The following is a 20,432-nucleotide window of genomic DNA, read 5'->3' as shown; positions in this document are numbered from 1 at the left end:
TATATTATTCCAAGTTGAGAACCTTAGTTTCCTAACCTCGACGTCAAAACATAACCCGTAACGATGTTCAAGTTGAATAAACGTTTAATGTGTCTTGATTTTATTCATCTTATTGCGAAAGAAATTATTTTACTAATATACGTTTTGGCACCAAAGAAATAGATATTTAAATGTAACGTTAATGTTAAATCTGTATTATGAACGAATCAAGTAAGTACTGACGTAGTCTACTACTTACAAGTAATTGTCTACAATTACTTTATTTATAATTAAATCGATATCGAATTATATTATTTATCGAGTTTCCTACATTTTTTACAGCTAATAATACCAAGAAATTAAAGGTACAAAACGACAGAGATAATCTCCAAACTTTACACGATGTATGCAATTGGTTTCATCTCGATAAATCGGCTATCGAATATCACGATTTAGAAAATGTCAAGATTATAAAATATAAAGAATTGAAAGCGGCTAAGGAAACAGTTTCTAGTCATTTAAAATGTATAAACTGTCCAGAATTTATTGGTATTGACTTTGAAGTTTCAAAGTATTGTGTGCCTTCTTTAATGCTTGGGTAAAGTATAACTATTTTTAATAATTAAATAAAATTATATTCCGTATGTTTAATTATTTGTTGTTTTGATATGTTGTTCTAACTATTTACTTATATTTATTAGAATCCTTAACAGTGGGCACGCTTTCTTTAACATACCTACAGATCCATTAGCATGGACAGAGTTATTGACATCTGTAAATGCTAAATATATTTTTGCAAGATCTACAAAGTCTAACAGGAAGATCATATGTCAATTCGACATTCATGGAGAATTAATATATTTAACAAAGTTAATAGACATCGAAGAAAATATTAATAATAGGAAATGGTACCGTTTTGCATATGCAATTACTACTTCGGGATCAACTGGGGTACCAAAAGTTATCAAGGTGCCTCATTCCTGTATATTGCCTAATATTACGGATTTAAAAAAAATCCTGGATGTAACGAATTCTGATAAAATTGCGCAGCTAACAAATTTTACTTTTGATCCTAGCATTGTCGAAATATTTTTAAGTCTTTATTGCGCTGCAACTCTGTTCATGATTTCAAACGCATTAAAAAATGAAGCTGTCAAGTGAGTAAATTAATGTAAAAGAAAAACCGTAACAAAATTTATATTGAAATTTGAATATTTTATAGAGTTTTAAACGAAATATCCCGTGCTCGAGTAACAATTCTTCAAATCACTCCATCACTTCTTTTCCATCAATGGTCTACCAAACGTTTGAACACAACAATTTTAAATAAAGATTCCAAGCTAAAAATTCTTCTCTTGGGTGGTGAACCATTTCCTAACGTAAAATTGCTTAAGGAAGCTAGCCATCCGCAAAATACAACACGATTGTTTAATATATATGGAATAACCGAGATATCGTGTTGGTCTAGTGTAAAAGAAATTATTAAAAGTAACGAAGATGAAGTTTGCCTAGGTGAACCTTTATCGGAAACAGTATTTCAAATCAGAAATAAAGAAAATGAAATAATAACTACAGGCGATGGCACTCTTTATATCGGTAAGTATGTTGTAAAGTATTTTTTAGCGAAAATTTATTTTTATATAAATGGTTTCAATATAGGAAGTACCACAAGGATTTGTATTATTGGAAATGAAACTGAGGAAAATTTCAATAAGCCTGTTTTTCGCAATACCGGCGACATTGTTTTTGTAAGTTCTACCTGCACATTTTAAAGAGAACAAATTTAATTTATCCAAGATTATTTTTTAATGAGCTTATTCAAATTTGGTCATTTTTTAGATAGACGATCATCTTAAAATATTTTATAGAGGAAGACAAAATAATATTATCAAAAGATTTGGGAACAAAGTGAACTTGCGAGAACTTGAGAGAGTCACGACAGAGTTAAACTTTGTACGAAATTGTGCTACGTTTTGGGACACAGAGAACCATAAATTGTATCTATGTTTAACTGTTAGAGATACAAAAGAAAAGATCTTCAAATTAAAAAATGATGTATTATCGCATTTAAAAATATTACCAGCAATCTATAAACCTAATCAAATAATTATAGTGGAATACTTTAACTTTACTACTAGTGGAAAGATTTGTCAAGCGTCACTAAAAGAAATATGTAAAAATTCTGAAACAGAAGCTACTCATACAAGTTACTTGGATATCAACGTGGAGGAGATATTTGAAAAGTTGTGGAACGATCATATTAAATCTAAAGATGCTGGTTATCTAATGTCAGGCGGTACATCAATAGCAGCGCTTCAAATATCTAATGCTGTTGCTCAAATCTTTAATGCAGAATTTCCTGAATTAATTGGTATGCTACTAAAAGACTGTACGTTCGATAAATGCGTCAGTTATATCAAAAATATTTTAATTAATCAGAACCGCGAAAAGACTATTAATCATTCCAACAGTATATCTCATAATGAAAATTTTTCTAACGAGATATCTACAAACGATTGTGCAATAATGCAATCGCAAAATAATTTTTCATTATTATCTAACAAAGATTATTCTTATCAATGGTACAAGTGCAGAGGAAAATCTTACGGCAATGCCATAAAAGAAAATATCATATCTCTCTTAGGAAATATACTGAGCGTTGAAGTATTAGCAACTTATAATTTACAGAAGTGCGTCGATGCCTCGCCAACTGTATTTCGTTATTCCGAGTAAGAAAAAAAAAAATGTTTTAATGAAACATGCACGAGATGACTCTTAATTAATGCATCAAAAAATAAATTTAAAATCCTAAATCGTATTTCTAATGTACGTTAATTTTTAGAGAAGAATTGTACGTAACAGTCGCTTCACATTCCGGCATTGTATGTACTGCTAATTTGTTAAAAATTGATAGCGCGTCGTACGAAATAAAATTACCAGACAGAATAGAAGCTTCAGTCTTGGTTCTAGCCGATTTTTGCGGGATTGTCGGTAAGTTTCGAACTCTCGAATTGATACTGTAAGGTAACAATAAAATTTAACAAGCGTTATGTTTTTAATCGCAGGCTGTTACGATGGATACATTTATTGTATCCATTTAAAAACTGGTGATGTAATTTGGAAATTTCAAACGCAAGATATGGTTAAATGCTCGGCGATAACGTGCATGCAGGGGAACAAGATATTCGTGGGTTCTTACGACTCTCATGTATATTGTCTTTCAGTAAAGGTAATCTAAATACGATTATTATCTACGTTTCCGAAGTTATTAAATAAAATTATGTGACGAATTATTTGTAAAATATTACCTCATAGAACGGTGCTCAAATTTGGAAAGCCAAAACGGGCCAAGGTGGAATTTGTGCTACCGGTTGTCTGCATCGACATTCGACTTCGGTTCTTTTTGGAACGTTAGACGGTTCATGCTTGGCCTTACAACAATCTTCAGGACATATTATTTGGAAACGCAAATTGCAGGATCCAATATTTGTTGCACCTGTTGTTCTTCGAAGTAGACATGTCTTATTCTGTTCTGTAGCTGGACTACTATGCTGTTTCGATATCGAAACCGATTACCAGGTAAACGTATCTGTTTTTTTTTTCTTTATCTTTTTATCGGTTGGTGTATTTCATCGATTTTTATTATTACAGATATGGCAATATGTGATACACGGCAATGTATTTTCATATCCTGTAATATGGACTCCGGAATCTATGAGCGATGAGTACGTCATATTAGGGAGTCATAATAAAAATCTGTACTGCCTAGAAATGCCACGAACGATCGAAGAAAATATGCCGAAGTTAAAATGTATGTTGCAATTGCACTCACCTATTTTCGCGACCTCTTGGTGCGAAAATGGATACGTGTTTGTGGCATGTACAAACGGCATCTTCAAAATATTTGATCTTCTAAAAGGCAAATTGTTAGCAACCAAGCAACTTCCTGGGGAGATCTTTTCCTCGCCAGTCGTTCATAATAATCTCGCAGTCGTTGGATGTAGAGATAACAATTTGTACGTTTTAAAACTTAATTAAATGTGATTATCCACGTTAAATCTTTTGTACCTTTCGATTGTCAAACTAGTCGGAATTGCAAGAGTACACGATTAATACAATATCGTTTATTCCATTCAGCTCTTGTGTTACAAGTTGATGGATAGTGATGTAGACGTATCCGTTGCAATTGAGACAAGTGCTCGTTATACCCGTTTCCACCAGATTTTTCGTATGCAGTGTGAAGTTGCGTGTACCTATCGTAACTCATGCGTGAGTGCAAGTAGAACGTAAATCTAGGAAAACAGCTCACTTATTTTTTTTTACGACGCAAATACGTCGTTAATTAATTAATCGATGTGCATGCAAATATTCGCGGTCTTTCCTTATCCGATACAGTGATTTATTATGTTATTATGCAAATGAAATATTCCGGATCTCAAGCTCACACGAAACAACAATATTTCAACGATTCCATTTTTTTTCATATTTGTATATATATATAATATGTATACATATCTTTTTTTAATATATAATATATACTATATATATCTATAATATATCTATAATGAAATGCTTGGCCGCTCCGGATATCTTTGTTTCAACATTCGGTACCGACCTTTGTTTTCTTTTTTTTTTTTTTCGTTCCCCCGTTCGCCCACCCATTTACCGTCGATTTCGTCTCGAATGTGCACGAGCATGCGACTTTCTTATTTCTAAGTTTGTTTTAAATATACGTTGAAGGTATCTATTGTTATCAATAGTTATGATCTGTTGCCTAAATGAGCATTTCTTTAACGAGAAAAACGGATGTGGAAGATGAAACATAGTTACAATTATATACGCGGGTACACATTCAATAACGCATTATTTTTTTTTTTTTTTTTTTTACTATCCCTAATTTTACTACACTCAATAAGCAAGGGAAAGTTATCAATGAAATATTTTTAATTGCCATGCATTTTTACTTGGCAATTTATATAAGAAAACTAAATCATTGCTCGATTATTTTGTTCGAAACAAAAATTAATACAACTAAAACAACCTAAATTGACCTAAATTAAACATCCAAATATTGGTAAACTTTTTCAGATTAACAACGATCGAGACTTTCAGAAGTCTCTGTCTATATTTTATATTAATATGAATTTTATAGTTATAAGAATTATAGATGCTAATGTGAACAGATATGAGTTATTTTTTATCATTGACCAATTGTCGGTTTAACAATTGTAGCCTTTGTAGCAATGCAATATTACTACAGTTATCTGTGGATGTTTTTTTTTTATACAATTTAATCTGCCGATAAACGTCTTACTTATTCTGATACATTAAAATATGGTATATAGGTATTGATATACTGTGACGGACGTCTTAATTATCTTTTCATTGACTTTTTTAAATTATTTCTTTTATTATTGTTTGAATGTATATTGGCAGATTGGATTAATATTTCATGTAAAATATAAATTTATAAGAGGATCTAACCTTATGTAATCCGGTGTTCGAGAAATGGTAGAAATAGTCCGTCAGTTCTTTCTCATCTGGATGTGGAGGGATCGTGCGCTTCGGATAAGAATATGTCGCAGGAACAGCAGGACGAGATTAGGAAAAGGTGACGAGAGAAAATTGATGAAGAGAATTTAGCCAACTTTGCCTCCGTTTTTCATCCTCTATCAAAGAGAATTTACATTTTTAGGCACAGGTCTGCTCACAGCGTGACTTGTTCCGTGATATCTGTCTTGAGACACTGTCGCATGCCGACACAGTCGGCAATTCGTCGAACGATGTTTCCTTCTTACTCGAATACGCGAATACCCTGGGCGCTTCGACTTCCCCATAATGTCGTGTGGTATACATGCATGCGCGCATTTCGTGATTACGGTTACTGATCCTCATCGCCAAGCTCATGCTTAACCTTGTTAAAGTCAAACTCTTCGCCGGTGGCGCGCTTGAATATATCGAGCACGTCTAAGCAGGTAGTCTCGAAATGCGTGGTGGCATCGTAACTGGTAGATATAAATATCTGGCTGTTGAGACCATCGTCTATCGGTACCATGTAGTCGGTAATGCTGACAAACTTCTGTTTGATTGGACCAAGTAAGTCTAAACCAGGCTTGATCTCAGCTTCCGGCATTTTTGTCTCTACCGTAGTTGAGACCATGGCGATGAACCATCCTTTGGCTGCAACTTGATGAGTATGCGACACGAGGGACACATAAATATCGGAATTGCGGCCGACCTATAAAAGAAAAATAAATTTTTTTATGAATATATAAGTACAATATTAATATAGATGTAATACAATGCTCTTATAAATATTAAAACAAGTCCACACCCCTACACGAATGGCATAAAATTATTGTAGTAAATATTAAAATTGAGAAAGTTCTTTATAACATTGAAATTAAAAATTGCATCGACGTTCATTCATGTTATTAAACATTTTCTGTATTTACATAATATGATAAAATGTACAATTACCTGTTTCTGAGGAATGATGATTTGCGTGGATAATGCGTCACCTGTGCTTGGTATAGGATGATCCATGAGGCATATGCATCTTATAACTTGACCGACCTTCTTCACGCGATCAGATACGTATGTAGGATCACAAAAAACTTGTTTGCATTGAGCTACCTCATCACCGGAACGGACGCCGACCACCTGTGCAAAAGAACAATATGTTTCAGTGACTAAATTAATATTTAATTGCAGAAACAAAACAAACGTGACACATACTTTGCCGTTCTCTATGACGATTTCGTCGATTGGCTTATCCAGCATGTATGTACCGCCATAAATAGCGCTAAGCCGCGCAAATCCTTGCGGAAGCTCGCCTAAACCGTACATCGGATAGAGATATGGCGATTTTCCATACCGCGCTAAACTGTCGCTGTACAATTTGATCCTTCTGATGGTGGTTATCGCGGTTTGGCCTATGTAATCATCATCCCTATTGAAACAGATACGAACACGTTTTAAAGGCAAGCGTATAATCATGTAACAAACGTATACTTTTATAAAGCCCATAGAAATAAATTTCAATTTTTTTGTGGATCTTTTATATTCACAATTAATTACTTTGCAAAGTAAACTTTTGTTATTTATTACCTGTACAAAGCTAGCGCGTGTCCGGTAAAGTCCTGCGTGTTTTTATCTAAGCTGAACTTGTTGTACAGTGCGCTCATGCTGTTGTTGAAAGGATCAAAGCCGTCCCACGTCTTAGGTTCGTCCTCTTGCATATTCTGCACCCATATGAGGAAGCTGCGGAACCGCCGCTTCTCAAACAAACCCATCAAGTCGCTGGACAGAGCCTCCTGCTGATCGATGGGCACCTTCGAAATCTTGCCCGACTTGTATACATACGAGCCCTCCACCGACTTGAACTCCAAGTAACGCGTTACGCCCGTGTGAATGAGCAGCTTGACGAGAAGACCATTTGCCATCAGGAATTTGGGTATCAAGTCAACGTTCCAATCTCGACCACGGCCATAGCTCTCATCTGGCGATGGGGCCTTGAACTTGCTAAACAATATAATACACGATAATTAAAAACAGGTACATACGATAATTAGTCTATCTAAATTATAAACTATATCAGTAATTACAACAAAGCCCGATAAAAGAAAATTAGAATCAATTACCTTTAATTAAAATAATGGTTTTTTGAAATAATTAAAATTGTGACGTCTACGCCTGTTTCGTTTTTCTCTCATGAATTTTTTCGTAAAACTTTAAACGCGACGGAGCCACGAAAATGTAAGAGACAAACCCCCAAAGCTTCAATTTGTTATAATACAATTTCCATTATTCGCAATTAAATGGTTCGTATTGAGCTTCTGCTTCCGCAAGCTTTCATACGCGTTTACAAACCCACGACTGAGAACTTATCAGAGAAATTAATTTTTATACGATGCTGCTGCGTTGACACGGCGCTAACATTGTTCCGCGAGCCTGCACAAGTCACACACGTCGGCAGGTCGTTCATGAACGATGACGAGGCGATATCGCGGAGTGCGACGCAAATTCAAGGCCGGCAAATTATTGGCAGTGATAGGCAGATTAGCCGCGTGCGACGATTTATCGAAAAGCTTGCGTCGGCTGCTTTTGATCATCGCTCTCTCTGTTCTAACAATACACATACGCGAACTCATAGAAACGTTATTACATAAATACCTTGCTCGATTATTCTTCGCGGTCGTCCGCATCGATCAATCTTACTTTCAACCATATCGTCGCGGTTTCAACCTTATTTAAATTCGCAGTTCTTACCGAGCGGGATAAACGTCGCGGATAATTTATTTCGATCGCTTCTTTCGCCGGGTTCATTGGATTCGCAATCACGACCGCGAGGGAAAAGTCCACCGGAGGACTCGCGACCGCTCGGCGGCGTTTTCTCGCGTTTCTTTACGCGGGGCACGTAATTACGTGCAATCTTCGGAACGACCGTCGTTCCGCTTTCCATCTGCATTCGACGCGAGTAATGGGAGCCCTCCTTCTTTTTCCTCGGCGACTTTCGTGCCCGCGCGAACGCTGTGCAGGAGGATGTAACGGACGTGGCGTGCGCGGACACTTCGTGTCTGGTGGCAACAGGATATCCGCGCTTTTCAAGCGACAGCCGCACCTCCCGACAGAATGCGGCCAACGCGATGAAAACGCGCCGGCGAAAGGACGGAAAGCGGAGAAGAGGCAGCGTGGACCCTAATCACGAACTTGACATTTTTATCTCGTCTTTTTTTCCGCGTGATTGCTTCGCGATCGAGAGGGGGTCGTGACGAAATCGCTAAAGTGAAAAAGTAAACAGCGCGAAACAATTCTATCTCGAGCGAGCGTTATCTTTTTTTTCTTTTCTTTTTTTTTTTTCTCTTATCCATTTAATAACACGGATCTCCCGTACCTCGGTACGAGATGTCCAGCTTCCACTGCAGAAGTAGGAAAATTCCATAAATAAATGAATTAAAATTAGAGCAGTATTTTACGAAGGTGCCGATTAAAAAGGTTTAACGATCAACACTTTACAGCTCACGTTAATTCCACGTGTATGTATGTATATATAACGTAGAAAGTGATGATAAATTTCTGCGACGTTAATTCGAGTCAGAGATCGATGCGGTGGAAACTGGTATATTTAGCCGGAAATCTTGCCGAGGAAATTGCACGTACGTAACCGAAGGAGAAAAGCGACGGAGGACGGCGGAGGGTAATTGCCGCGGTGATCCGGTGGTTCGATCGTATTTCCTATGTAATTAGTGCTGTAATGCGATGAATGCGAGAACTAGTAGCATTTCGCGCTGTGTCGTTGGACATTTATGGTAAAAACGTTTCTCGTCGATAAGCAGCAAATTTATACGCGCGTGTAAATCGACGCCGCGCGGGTCTCATTTCTTTATTAAAACACGTCAATTTGTGTCGTCGCTTATCACGAGCTTTTTCGATAATGAAGAGTATCGACGATTGCCGACGACGAGGTCAATACATTCGCATATGGCAAAAAAGCGTAAATAGCCATGTATGTAGAATAGTAAATCTAACAATAAGTAGAAGGGAACGAAAGAAGTTTAAAGGGAGTAACGAGAGTAACGAAGAAAAAAAAAAAGCAAAAAGCGTATACAAGACCTTTCTATATTAGCGGAAAAATTATTGCGAAGAACGAACATTACGAATTTAAATAAGAGAAAGAAAAGTCTTCTCTCCGCGTATTTTCATACATTTTAAACGCGGAATGCACGAATAAAACTCGGTGTTCTGCTGAGTTAAACTTTTTATACTTCCTGTGTTTTCCGTTTAACTTCAACTACGTCTCCATTTTCAGTGCAGAAAGTGCAAATAAAACACTTCTCGACAGCTCTCGTACGTACATATCTTTCATTTATTTCCCCCCTCTTACCTTTAAATACGCTAATCTATTTTGTTTCGAGTGTCGACAATGCCACGTATTGTGAAGGAATGGAGACCGTCCTCGATTACGTCGCAATGAGAATTTATTTCGCGAACAATTTCTGCACAGGACGCGCGCCGGAAGTATTGTGCGCTCGAAGCGGAACTGCGACGTTCCCGGCGATCTTTATTCCTTGCGGTTTTCGAGACGATCCGGCGAAGACCGCGGTGCTCGCGTCCCCCGGCTCAATTAATCACAGGGAAAAAAAAAGAGAGATCAAAAAGTACCGCCACGTTTCGGGTAATTCGCGCGCGCGGCGGGCTCGAGAATCGATACGCTTCCTCCTCTCGTCCGTATGCGGCGCAGTTCCGCACGATACGGGCACATTCGGCCGCGAGAACGCATCTCTCTCCGTCCCTCGCCCCTCTTCCGCTTCCTGCGCGCGTATCGACCAGCGAGATTTCGATCGCGCGACGATAAGGATACAAACGTCCGCGATCGCGGTTGACCCAGCTGTCGTTGACGATTGTTTCTTGTCGACGGCGGGAGAGGGGAGAGAAACGACGAGGGAAAGGGGGAAGGGGAAACTCACGCAACGTAAAACGCTCGGGAAAAACGCTTAGCCGAGCGACTGGAAGGATCGCGATTCGATGCCCGAGGTCGTTCGTCTCTTCTTTTTTTTTTTTTTCAGGGAAGAGTTTACTCGAATTTCTCAAGGGAGAAAAAACACGGTGGAGGAAGAGGGCGGGCGTAGAACCGAGAGAGTTGCTCACCTGAACAGATCCTCGAGGGGCGTGATGGAGGCCGACTCGCCGCCGTAGTACTTGTTGCGGTCGATGTGCAGCACCCGCTTGCCGCTGACGGACAGCATGCCCGAGAGGATGCACTCCTTCAGGCCGGTGCCCAGGACGATCGCGTCGTATTCTTCATTCATGTTCGCGCCGGACGGGATGCGGACCGAACGAGGGGAAGGGGCAAAGCGGTGGCTCGACTCGAACGCCGAGTGTCGTGAACTTGCTCGCGAGTTCCTCGCGGATACCTTCGCTCTTCTTTCTCTCTCTCGTTTTTTTTTGCGGGTTCTTTCTCGTCCGTCGCGGTGTCCTTCGACGTCAAGCGGTACCGATATTACGCTGCCCGACGCTATCGCTACGTGACACGACACTGCACGGCACGGCACGGCACAACACGACACGGCACAGCGTGGCGCCGAACGGAAAGGAAGACCAGCAGCTCTTTCGCTCGCTTCGCTCGGTCGACGGTGACGGCGACGGTGACGGTGACGGAGGCGGCGGCGGCGGTGGGTGACGTTGAACTTTTCCCTAGACTCGCGTGGCACGCCGACGCGTTGCGGAGCGGCGCTAAAGTCAAGTTCGTAAGGCCGGAGGCGTCGCCGCGCGCATGGCTACTCATCGCGACGTAAAAAAGCGCACACGAGGTATTTACTCTAACTTTTTTACATATATCGATTATCAATTTTAATCAATTAATATTAAAAGACGCGAAATTATACTTTTAATCGTACGAGAAACAAGCAGCAGATTTTTCGCAAAGATAAATCGCGGATTGCTCGCCGGGTTCAGCCAATTAGATTTCGAGCTGACCGTCGCTTCTGCGGAACGCACCTTGCAGATTATAGTGATTTTACGACGCGCCGAAGTCCCCCAGCGCAACTGCTGGGGGACTTCGGCGCGCCGTTTCCCGCTTCGCAGTCCTCGTTAGATGGCGACTAGTCCGCGGTCAGCGAGTTTCGGCCATACGGGTGGCGCGTCAGGTCGGCCGTACTCAGAACTACTCCTAAGCCTAACAGTCGTCCGAACCGAAGCCGAAGAGAAGACGTCAACGTCAGTACGTGCACGGCGACGGGGTGGAGTGGACGTTCTCGTCGGTCGTCGGGGTCATCGAGCGTATCGAAGCAACACGTCTGGCAACGCGACCGCGCTTATCAGTCGCGGCAAATCGGCCGCGATAACGCGCTCGCGAAACGTCGAGGTGAGTGTGCCTACCGTTGCGCGAATTTTTGAAAACGGCCGAGATATCGGCGGGAAAAGTAAGGAAAAAAAAGAAATTAGGAAGAAGAGGGAAAAGTAGACGAGGCTACGCGAGAGCACTCGACGCGTACCCGCCGATCATGGTCCCGAGACGAGATCCGCGGGCAGGTCAGATCGATTTTTACGCCAGGTGTTTGCCGTACGTGATTCATCCTACGCGCGGGGAACTTTCCCAGAGACGTGCGCGGATAGATACCGCGAGCGCCGACGTGCTTCGGACGAAATCAGGGCGAGACGCCCGAGCCGCCGTTTGAACGAGGCCACGTGGACCACGCTGGGAGGCAGGAGGAAAAAATGTGAGATCTCCCCTCCCCCGCCCTCCTCTCGTCCGTCTCTCCCGCGTTCCTTTTTCGACCCTTCCGTTCGACCGATCGCAGGCGTAAGCGCGCGCAAACTGCCTTTTTTTTTTTTTTTCTTGATCCCTGCGCGAGCGACGTTCTTTCGCGAGAAAGTACGTCAGCTGGGATTTCGATCGTCGGTCGCGCGAGACTGCCAGGAAGCTCGAACAGGTGGGACCGCCTCGATTTTAAGAAGACCGTCGGCGAAACGACGACGCGTTTTCGCAAGCGTTCAGAAACAAAAGACGAATAAAAAAAAAAAAAAACAAAGTCCTCTTTCGGGCGAAAGTTTGCGCGGCGGAGCTAAAAATACGCCGGATAATTAGATTTCGTAATAAAAAGCGGGAGAGCAATAAAAGCCGAGAGGGACAACTCGACGCTATTTTGAGCCCTAGTTCTCACTCCCCTTTAAATCTCGTGGGAGATTTAAAACTGTCCGCGTTTCAGACGGCTGAAAAAGGCACAAACGCGCACGGGGAAAAGCTTACAGTTTGCAACGTCGTAAAGTAACGGTTAATTCGCCTGAATGCAATCGCGTAAAACTGCCTCCGGTTCTCAGCGAGAAGGTATTCTTTCGCCGACGACTCGAAGAACCGGGATGATCCGACGTCGCGCGCCAAGCTATCCGAATAATTTTGATTAATTTTCTGACTCGTTGCGTAATTAAAGAAAAGAAAAAAAAAGGATAATAGCGTTACGTATAGTTTACGCTATGTAATGCAGAGAAATGAAAGGCTGCCGTACGAGAAACCGCGATAAAATAATGCATGATGTAACGACAGAGCAACACGCGTAAGATTACGATTATAATAGAGATTAGTAAATACGATATAAACGATTCTTCGCGTCGCCGTCGTCGAACATTCGTTGGCACTGTATCCTTATTTCGCGATATTCACCGCGCGCAAAAATGTTAGTCTTATCATTTCCCGGGGGACGTCCCGTCGATTTATTTCGCTGACTGGACTGTAACAACGCACGCGAATAATATTACGCGATTGCGGCCGAAAAAAAAAGCGGATCGATCCCGGTACCTGGCGGAATTTCCGCGATTTTTGCAGGAAACGTCATTATTCGTGATTTATTAGCTGCATGTGATACGAGAAAACCGCTAACGATCGCGCTAAGCGCCCTTATCGGCAACACGCTCGTTATCAGTTGACTAATTGAAGCGATCGTTGAAAAAAAAAAATGTCCACTGTTACCTGAGTCATATTGCGGACTTTAGGTGTTTTCCGAGTACACATCCGCTTAAGATTAACAAATGTGGAAAGTAAGAATTACGAGCTCGAAATTTTAACGACTGATTTAATTAAAACTTCTTGACGGTCATTAAGCTGTATTTCGGTTAGCATTTGGCTCTAGTCCGAATGTTGTATAATTCATCGAGCTTCCGGTAGTAATATCTCGCTCCGTAACTCAAACGCAATTTGAGCTAAATACGTTATTTCTTGCATATTACGGAGTATGTGTTTTAGGGATCCCATCTGGTTTCCGTTAAGTTTTACAAGAGTGCGTACGGAGGAGAGAGAGAGAGAGAGAGAGAGGAGATTTGCTGGTTGCGTTTATTTCATCGCTAATCAAAAAAGTCTCTCATGCGTTAACTGGGGAAAAACATTGGATAAATCTATTCACGTTATCGTATAAATATCGCGATATCGAAGTCGCGAAAAAATAAACTATCTCGCGAGTCATTTCTCTGATCTTTGATCTCGTTCGGAACGCCTGCGCGAACTTCCGCGAAAATTCTTTTGGTGATTTATATTTTTTTTCCGAGGAAATAATTTTTGAAAAAATTTACCCCGAAAGCGTCTCCAAAATAAAAATATTTAAAAAATATTTCATTACTTTCCCGTAGAATCTCCGATTATCCGAGAGACTCCGTCAATTCGTAATACTTCTTAGAAAGCGAATTTAATTATTCAGCTGTTAAAAAAAAAATATTTCTAAAGATTTATTTATTAATTTGAGATGCGTGGATAAGTTGGGCAAAATGGACGCATAGTTTAAAGTAATCGGCTCTTTCGATACAGTGTCAAGCAACGTCGAAATAATAATGCAAGATAATGCAGAAAAGCCGTCGGTGATCGATCGGGACCGCGTCACAATTTTCTTTAATAATCGCTCCAATCGTCCTGATGACAGCAAACGGCGCGATAAAGCGTGGTAAAGGAGGCGCTCGCGAGTAAACGGGTGACCCAATTAAATATCCGCTCGATTTTTTCTACCCTTGATACTTCGTTTACATTCGGTAGCGATTTGCAAAGAGAAGGGTGCCCACGCTTGCCGATCGATGCACACCGGAATCTCGTTTATCATGTCGCACGCACATGCGATCGCACGCGATTGCGTTCATTAGCGCGTGCACGCGTGTACGCACGATGGCTCACGGCACTCCTGAACATACGTTCCACTCCTTTTAACTCGAATTAGATATTACTTGCCGTCCGAGCGCGAATTAAAGCTTCGATAAACATGGCAAAACAACGAAAATTAGACGTATTTAAATGATAAGGAAAAAAAAAGCTTCTTTAAAACGTACCTTTTTAGGCAGGTTTTTTAGGCACGTTTTTTTAGACACGTTATGCAATATAATTTTAATCATGGAAAGTTTCAAGCTCTCGGTATATACATTATATTGAGATAAGCATCTTCACATTTACACAGCGCTTTTTACACTGCTTCGTATAAGAAGAATAACGTTACCCGTTGAAGCTTGAAAGATAGATGAGATCGCGATAAAGAGCAATGGCTAGAAGGGAATTATTCTAGATCGAAATAAACAATGTCTTTGTCACTAGTTCATCTATATTTCCGTGTATCTGCAAGCTCGTCAGTCAAATTAATTCAAACGCTTTTTCTTTCGCGTCGCGTCGTTTGTTCGAATTAAAGCTCAAATTATTTGAGATCTCGAGCGTCAGAAAGTTGGGAAAAAAAATTGCTTCACGTTGAAAATCGCAATATCGGTTATCAGAATTATCGCTAGGTGTCTCGGATATGTTTCTGATATCAGTCACGCAAATGAACGATAAGCGTTCTTTGGCAATACCCTTTATGTACGAGGTATGCCCTATTTGAATTAATTTTTTTTTTTTTCTTTTCGTGATAAGTATTGCACGCGAGAGCTGTGGATGTGTCCTTTGAAGGGTACTGTATTTCGATAATTTTCGAGTGGGAGACTATCGAGATTAATCTCAGGAAGCCGTACTGATTTCGAAACAGCGTCTGAAAATAACGCGATATTTCCGAGAACGCCCGAAGATTCTTGCTCGTTGCAAACTTTGAGATGAAAGATTTTCATGTTACCTGACGGCACTCGCTGTATTTTTTTTTTTTTTTTTTGCAAAGACGGTTTACTTCGGTTATCTACACAGGATGTCCGATAGACGCTCCCCACACATGGTACTTTCCATGATCCGCTTTATATCGAGATCTCGTCTCGTAAGATAAAAGCGCGAAATTCTACTTAATCTCGTAACAGACAAGTACGTAATTTAAAAATAATATATTTTAAAACGAAACGTATTTAACGAGCGTTGAATTCGTATTTGAATTAAATTAGCGATACGTTGATTAAAAACAGTAGCAGACTTGGGTTAATTTAGCGTTATGAGTTTAACAATGTGCGCTGCGATATTATTAGATATTTTTGTGGAGTTGCCAATTGTCTGGAAAAACACCAAATATCGTCGTGTCACATTACGAATGAACCTGGGGAAAATCGACCGGATGATAAATGTAATCTATAACGAGCAGTTCGTGTAGGAATGTGTTTATGTGCGCGACTGATAAGATCGATTTAGGTAAATAATTATTAATAAAAGTTCGACAAACGTGAGACATATGGGTAAGTGACGTCTGATGATGATATATGAGAAAATGCTGTAAACCGTGACGCATTTCTCGAGCTGATATTATAACGCGCCAATTTTCCGCATTTATTTTAGACGAACCAACTATTAATGGGCTGTCGGCGTTAAATGCCACGCTCGCATCGATAACGAGCTTAGATAAAGTTATCATTTTCATATTAAATCCGATATCGATTGTAGACGTCAATTTAAAATAATATTTAATCTTTATAAAAGAATATACGTGTACGTGAAAAAATAATTTGACTTGGCGATATTTATCTAAAAATAGAAGTTAGTTAATCAATTCCTACGTCATCTTTAATTCGTCTAAATGTTAATTTTTTATATTCGGATCTACGCGTCGCGATGAAATTCGGTTCATTTGTGTCGAAATTCGATACGATTGTATTTGCGTTTTTTCAGACACTTCAATTACTAACTACAAAAAAAAAAAATCATGCGACTTACCAGTCTGCATGAGCTTCGGCGGAGTTGTTGAGTTCTGCCGGTGACTGTAACATAAAATAAAACATATTAATGTAGACATGTATGTAAATTAATTAATTAATTAATTTTTATAAAGATTTTCTTAAAAAAGAAATTTATATTTACCTAAAAGTTGCTCCGCCGAGGCAAGATGCTCTTCCCGAGCCTGCTCCTCCTCTCAGATGGGACGTGTCGAGTCCTCCTTCCGCGCACAGGAAACTCGCGAACGCGCCCGGGTGAAGTTACAATCGCGAAAATTATATTGATCACTTTTGCGCGTTCCTGTCCGGCACTCGCGTTTAGAATAAAGCCATGCGAAAAAATTACGACCGAATACCTAGCGGAACTCCCGGAACGACCGACGAACCGGCTGCGGTTCGTATAATTAATAATATCGACGGTGACGACACTTTCGTTGAACAACAGTGGATGCAGCTGCGTCGATCTGTAACAAAGAAAAAAATATATAATTTAATAAACGTCAAGGATAGAATCGATTAATTTCAGGCGTCACACTAATTTTTTACTGATAGAAATAGGAAAGAATAGAATAGGAAAGAACACGCGGCAATGCATACGTTCGATTGTTATTCCGGATACGTATAGGCACGAACGATTCGACGATGTGGAAATAAGCAAACGCCTAGCGAAAACAATAATATGAACGAATAAATTCCAGTCAAACGATTGCGCTTAAAAATAATATTGCAGCAAGGACGAAAGGCGGAGTTATCTTTTTAACGTGGTCGAAGAAGATTAAACATCTACTCGTATCGATTTCATAAATTCTGATTACGAGACAATTTCATCTATAGTTGTGGAAAGGGGTGTGGCGGAATACTACATCGTGGGTTAGACCAATCGATTGCTAAACGCGATAATCTTTCGCATAAAAATTCAGCATCTACTTAATGGTGTCAGTGTCAATCTTATACTACCGTTTATCGATGTCAGAATTTTCGATGTAACGTGAATTCTAAATTCTGAATATTACATGATGCTTTGAAATTCAAATTTAACAGCCCGATAGCTTATTGCAGCACTAACATTTTTTTTTTAATTTGATAAGTTTATAATTTTTTATAATAATTTCTTTTTTAACTTTTGGCGCTATGTATGACGATAGATAAAAATGATTTAACCCACGTGGTCAAGCTTCAAACGTGACCAAGTTAATTTTCTACTTCACACGATTTACGAGTCGATATTTTTATGTCGCGTAGATGTGCCAGCATGTCCGAGGACGTCGCGCAGGAAGCAGCCAACGAGGAGATCGAGAGTCAGGGATCCCTCTACGTGTTTCCGGGTGTGGGCCGCCCCAGCTGCGCGACGACGTCGTCGTCGTCGTCGTCGTCGATCTCGATGACGCCCCTTCAACCGCCTTCGCTACCGTTCCTCCACGATGGTACGACTACAGCGAGCACGACGATGGCGATCAGCGTCACGACGACGACGACGACGACGAGCGCGTCGAAAAACAGCAACGGCGACGAGGACGAGGACGCGGTGGAGGAAGTCAGCTCGCCTACCAGGCGAAAAGCGATCTCGAGAACGCACGCGAGATCGGCGAGCCACGGCGGTGTCCTCGCGGATGGCTCGACCGAATGGCAAACTTACGGATCCTACTTGGGCCCATTGACGGCGGTGGGAAGCGCGTCGTCCGCCGGTCGACCGTCGGCGTTGAAGAAGCCGGGCCACCAGAGAGCCTTCAGTCAAGGTCAAGTGACGGATGTGACGCAAGGCCAATCAGCCGTAACGGGACACCACCGCGTCGGCTCCAGAACGGAATTCATCCTGCCGCCAGGCCACAGGGAAGACGGCAGGCCGCCCACTGCCGGCAGGATGCCTTCCTTTCGCGGCCATTCTCGTCAAGCGTCCAGGTAGAACGCAAAAAAAAAATATTATATGATTTATCACCGCTGCGAGCGATACGGATTATCGGCAAGCGGAAATAACCGAGCGTTTAACAATAAATAGATAACAGCCTGCAGAAGCGTCGTTACAGTTATACGTAAAAGTTGAAGATAAGATTTATTAATTCGATCGGCGCTTTCTGAATAACTCGCGAAGTAAGGCTAATATCGTTATTAGGAGAAGGCCTTTTTGCCTTTTGTGTTAAAGACGCGAATTCCATCGCGAATGCTTGCAGATCGGAGTCTATTTATACGATAAGACGTAGCGTCGCGCCTCCATGGTGGAGAAGACTATGGGCTCGTTGCTTTGGCCCGCCGCCAGAAGAACCCCGTCTAAGAACAATAGTGCCGAATCACTTGGTCCCCCCGAAGACCCCGAAGAGCCAGCATCCGAATGGGGACAGAATGGACAACAGGTGAGAACGAGAGACTACGAAATCACGTACGATCCGTTTAAATAGTCCGTCCGTCTTACTCGCCTATCTCGCTTCTTCTTCAGGGTACGCACAACGAAATACACGGCGCTGAGCTTCCTACCTCGTAACCTGCTAGAACAGTTTCACCGCGTGGCTAATTTGTACTTCATCTTCATCGTCCTGCTAAACTGGGTGCCGGCCATAAACGCGTTCGGCAAGGAGGTCGCGATGATCCCCGTGGTGTTCGTTCTGGGTGTCACGGCGCTAAAGGACTTCTTCGAAGATCGCCGGCGACTCGGCAGTGACCGGCGTGTGAACAATTCCACCTGCCGCGTCTACGTTAGGTGAGTGTAACCATCGCAGTCGTACGGTAGCGAGGTATATAACGTACGAGCCGTAAAACCGATTCCTGCTCGGAATTTCCGCGGTAAAGTACGGTATCGTAAAATGGCTGATATACTGTTACGCGTCTATTTACGAATTCATATTCAGTTCAGGAAGAAATCGTTCGATCGGAGCGAGAGACGCGCGAAACAATGGCGCGTTCATTACTGCAGCGAAGCCACGAAGATATATCGGCGAAGTATGAGTTCTGTTAAATGAAGTAATAACGTACGAGCGCGGTAACGACGAGAGTTCTTCGGTTTGACGTTTGACAATTGTTATTTCACCTCGTCTCGCGCACGAGGAAGACTCGCGAGCGGATAGAAGTTGAACAAGGACATTTTTGATTTTTTAACCGGGCACGCTGGCCTCGCGCTCGTTTATCCTCGCTTTATATCGCGCGAGCTGTCACTTCGGCTAGAATCCTTGCGGCAACGGAATCCGATAGATCGATTCCAATAAGACCGACAATTCCAGATATGTAGGTCACGTACACGCGAGCGAGTGGCCGGCCGTGCATTGCGGTCGAACACGCTGAAGAAAGTGTCCCGTTCTTTTTCCATCGACGGTGGGAGGGCCCTCGCGGCGATACTACGCGCGACGGCGACGTTCTAATTCGGCTCGTGTCAACGTTGTTTACTTCTAATGCCGATCAAGGTGCCACCAGAGCCCGGCTGCAACGGGATCGTTATCGATTCAGGGGGCCAACGGTCCGGGCGTCGGATTCGGATAACGCGTATCGCGCCCCGTTAACGCTCGTCCGAACCACCTGCGCTCGTTTCACGCCGCCGCTCGTCCAAAACGGCCCGGCTGAGCGATCTTCGCCGCGACAACGGAGAGGTTGTTGCACACACGCGATCGAATCGGAAAGAATTCGCCGCGGTCGGCCGATACGCTTGCGCCGATAAACGCGTATGTACGCATGCCACGTGGTTGATTGCAGCACCACAGAAGGACGACTTGAACAACGTAGCCGAACGCGAGGGGGGAATGAACTCCGAAATGCCTTCTCGTGACTCGCGACAATTATGGGGGATGGCAACCGGGGGTCTGTTTAAGTTTATTCGAATCGTCCCTTCCAAGTGTAGCCTCGCGTTTATTCGTAATTGTAAAAGGAGCAATTTAATTAAGCACTCG

General features: G+C 41.8%; 3 protein-coding genes across 7 annotated transcripts in view; 2 read left to right on the top strand and 1 right to left on the bottom strand.

Moving 5' to 3' along the window:
• The first annotated feature begins 48 nt into the window (after positions 1 to 48).
• On the top strand, positions 49 to 4,881 carry Aasdh (Aminoadipate-semialdehyde dehydrogenase). Of its 3 annotated transcripts, XM_070671593.1 has the most exons (10): positions 49 to 210; positions 322 to 577; positions 681 to 1,136; positions 1,202 to 1,575; positions 1,639 to 1,727; positions 1,819 to 2,708; positions 2,822 to 2,970; positions 3,045 to 3,208; positions 3,295 to 3,558; positions 3,631 to 4,881. In XM_070671593.1, exons 1-10 carry the CDS (start codon positions 198 to 200, stop codon positions 4,015 to 4,017), a joined length of 3,042 nt encoding a protein of 1,013 aa, XP_070527694.1. In that variant the 5' UTR covers positions 49 to 197; the 3' UTR covers positions 4,018 to 4,881. The 3 variants fall into 3 exon arrangements, with proteins under 3 accessions (XP_070527694.1, XP_070527693.1, XP_070527695.1); XM_070671592.1 differs by having other exon boundaries at positions 3,295 to 4,881; XM_070671594.1 differs by lacking the exons at positions 49 to 210; positions 322 to 577 and having other exon boundaries at positions 772 to 948; positions 1,056 to 1,136; positions 3,295 to 4,881.
• Positions 4,843 to 16,644, bottom strand: Gdi (GDP dissociation inhibitor). 2 transcript variants are annotated; one of them, XM_070671598.1, is made up of 5 exons: positions 16,565 to 16,644; positions 7,090 to 7,503; positions 6,718 to 6,931; positions 6,460 to 6,642; positions 4,843 to 6,217 (listed from the first exon to the last, which is right to left on the bottom strand). In XM_070671598.1, the coding sequence occupies exons 1-5, from the start codon at positions 16,627 to 16,629 to the stop codon at positions 5,861 to 5,863; spliced, it is 1,233 nt and encodes a 410-aa protein (XP_070527699.1). In that variant the 5' UTR covers positions 16,630 to 16,644; the 3' UTR covers positions 4,843 to 5,860. The 2 variants fall into 2 exon arrangements, with proteins under 2 accessions (XP_070527699.1, XP_070527698.1); XM_070671597.1 differs by lacking the exon at positions 16,565 to 16,644 and adding an exon at positions 10,630 to 11,117.
• Positions 11,702 to 20,432, top strand: part of LOC139111344 (phospholipid-transporting ATPase VD) — a 19,931-nt gene continuing 11,200 nt past the window's right edge. The window contains exons 1-4 of one of the 2 annotated variants that reach the window (XM_070671591.1): positions 11,702 to 11,845; positions 17,806 to 18,462; positions 18,732 to 18,911; positions 18,995 to 19,255. In XM_070671591.1, coding sequence (XP_070527692.1) covers positions 17,816 to 18,462; positions 18,732 to 18,911; positions 18,995 to 19,255 — 1,088 coding nt within the window. In that variant the 5' untranslated portion in view covers positions 11,702 to 11,845; positions 17,806 to 17,815. Of the gene's footprint in view, positions 11,846 to 16,865; positions 18,463 to 18,731; positions 18,912 to 18,994; positions 19,256 to 20,432 lie in introns of those variants that run through there. The other variant, XM_070671589.1, reaches the window with a different exon arrangement.

The sequence above is a fragment of the Cardiocondyla obscurior genome, linkage group LG23 (genome assembly GCF_019399895.1).
Source record: "Cardiocondyla obscurior isolate alpha-2009 linkage group LG23, Cobs3.1, whole genome shotgun sequence".
Classification (NCBI taxonomy): Eukaryota; Metazoa; Arthropoda; class Insecta; order Hymenoptera; family Formicidae; genus Cardiocondyla; species Cardiocondyla obscurior.
This window is presented reverse-complemented; position numbering and strand designations above follow the sequence as displayed.

Bases quoted from the DNA above. Each gene is read 5' to 3' on its own strand.
- Aasdh (XM_070671592.1), top strand. The intron at 1,728-1,818 runs GTAAGTTCTACC...GTCATTTTTTAG, and splicing joins ATACCGGCGACATTGTTTTT to ATAGACGATCATCTTAAAAT. The intron at 2,971-3,044 runs GTAAGTTTCGAA...TTTTAATCGCAG, and splicing joins CGATTTTTGCGGGATTGTCG to GCTGTTACGATGGATACATT.
- Gdi (XM_070671597.1), bottom strand. From the start codon at position 10,790: ATGAATGAAGAATACGACGCGATCGTCCTGGGCACCGGCCTGAAGGAG. The intron at 7,504-10,629 runs GTGAGCAACTCT...TATATTGTTTAG, and splicing joins CCCCTCGAGGATCTGTTCAG to CAAGTTCAAGGCCCCATCGC. The intron at 6,218-6,459 runs GTAATTGTACAT...TTTCTTTTATAG, and splicing joins TCATCATTCCTCAGAAACAG to GTCGGCCGCAATTCCGATAT.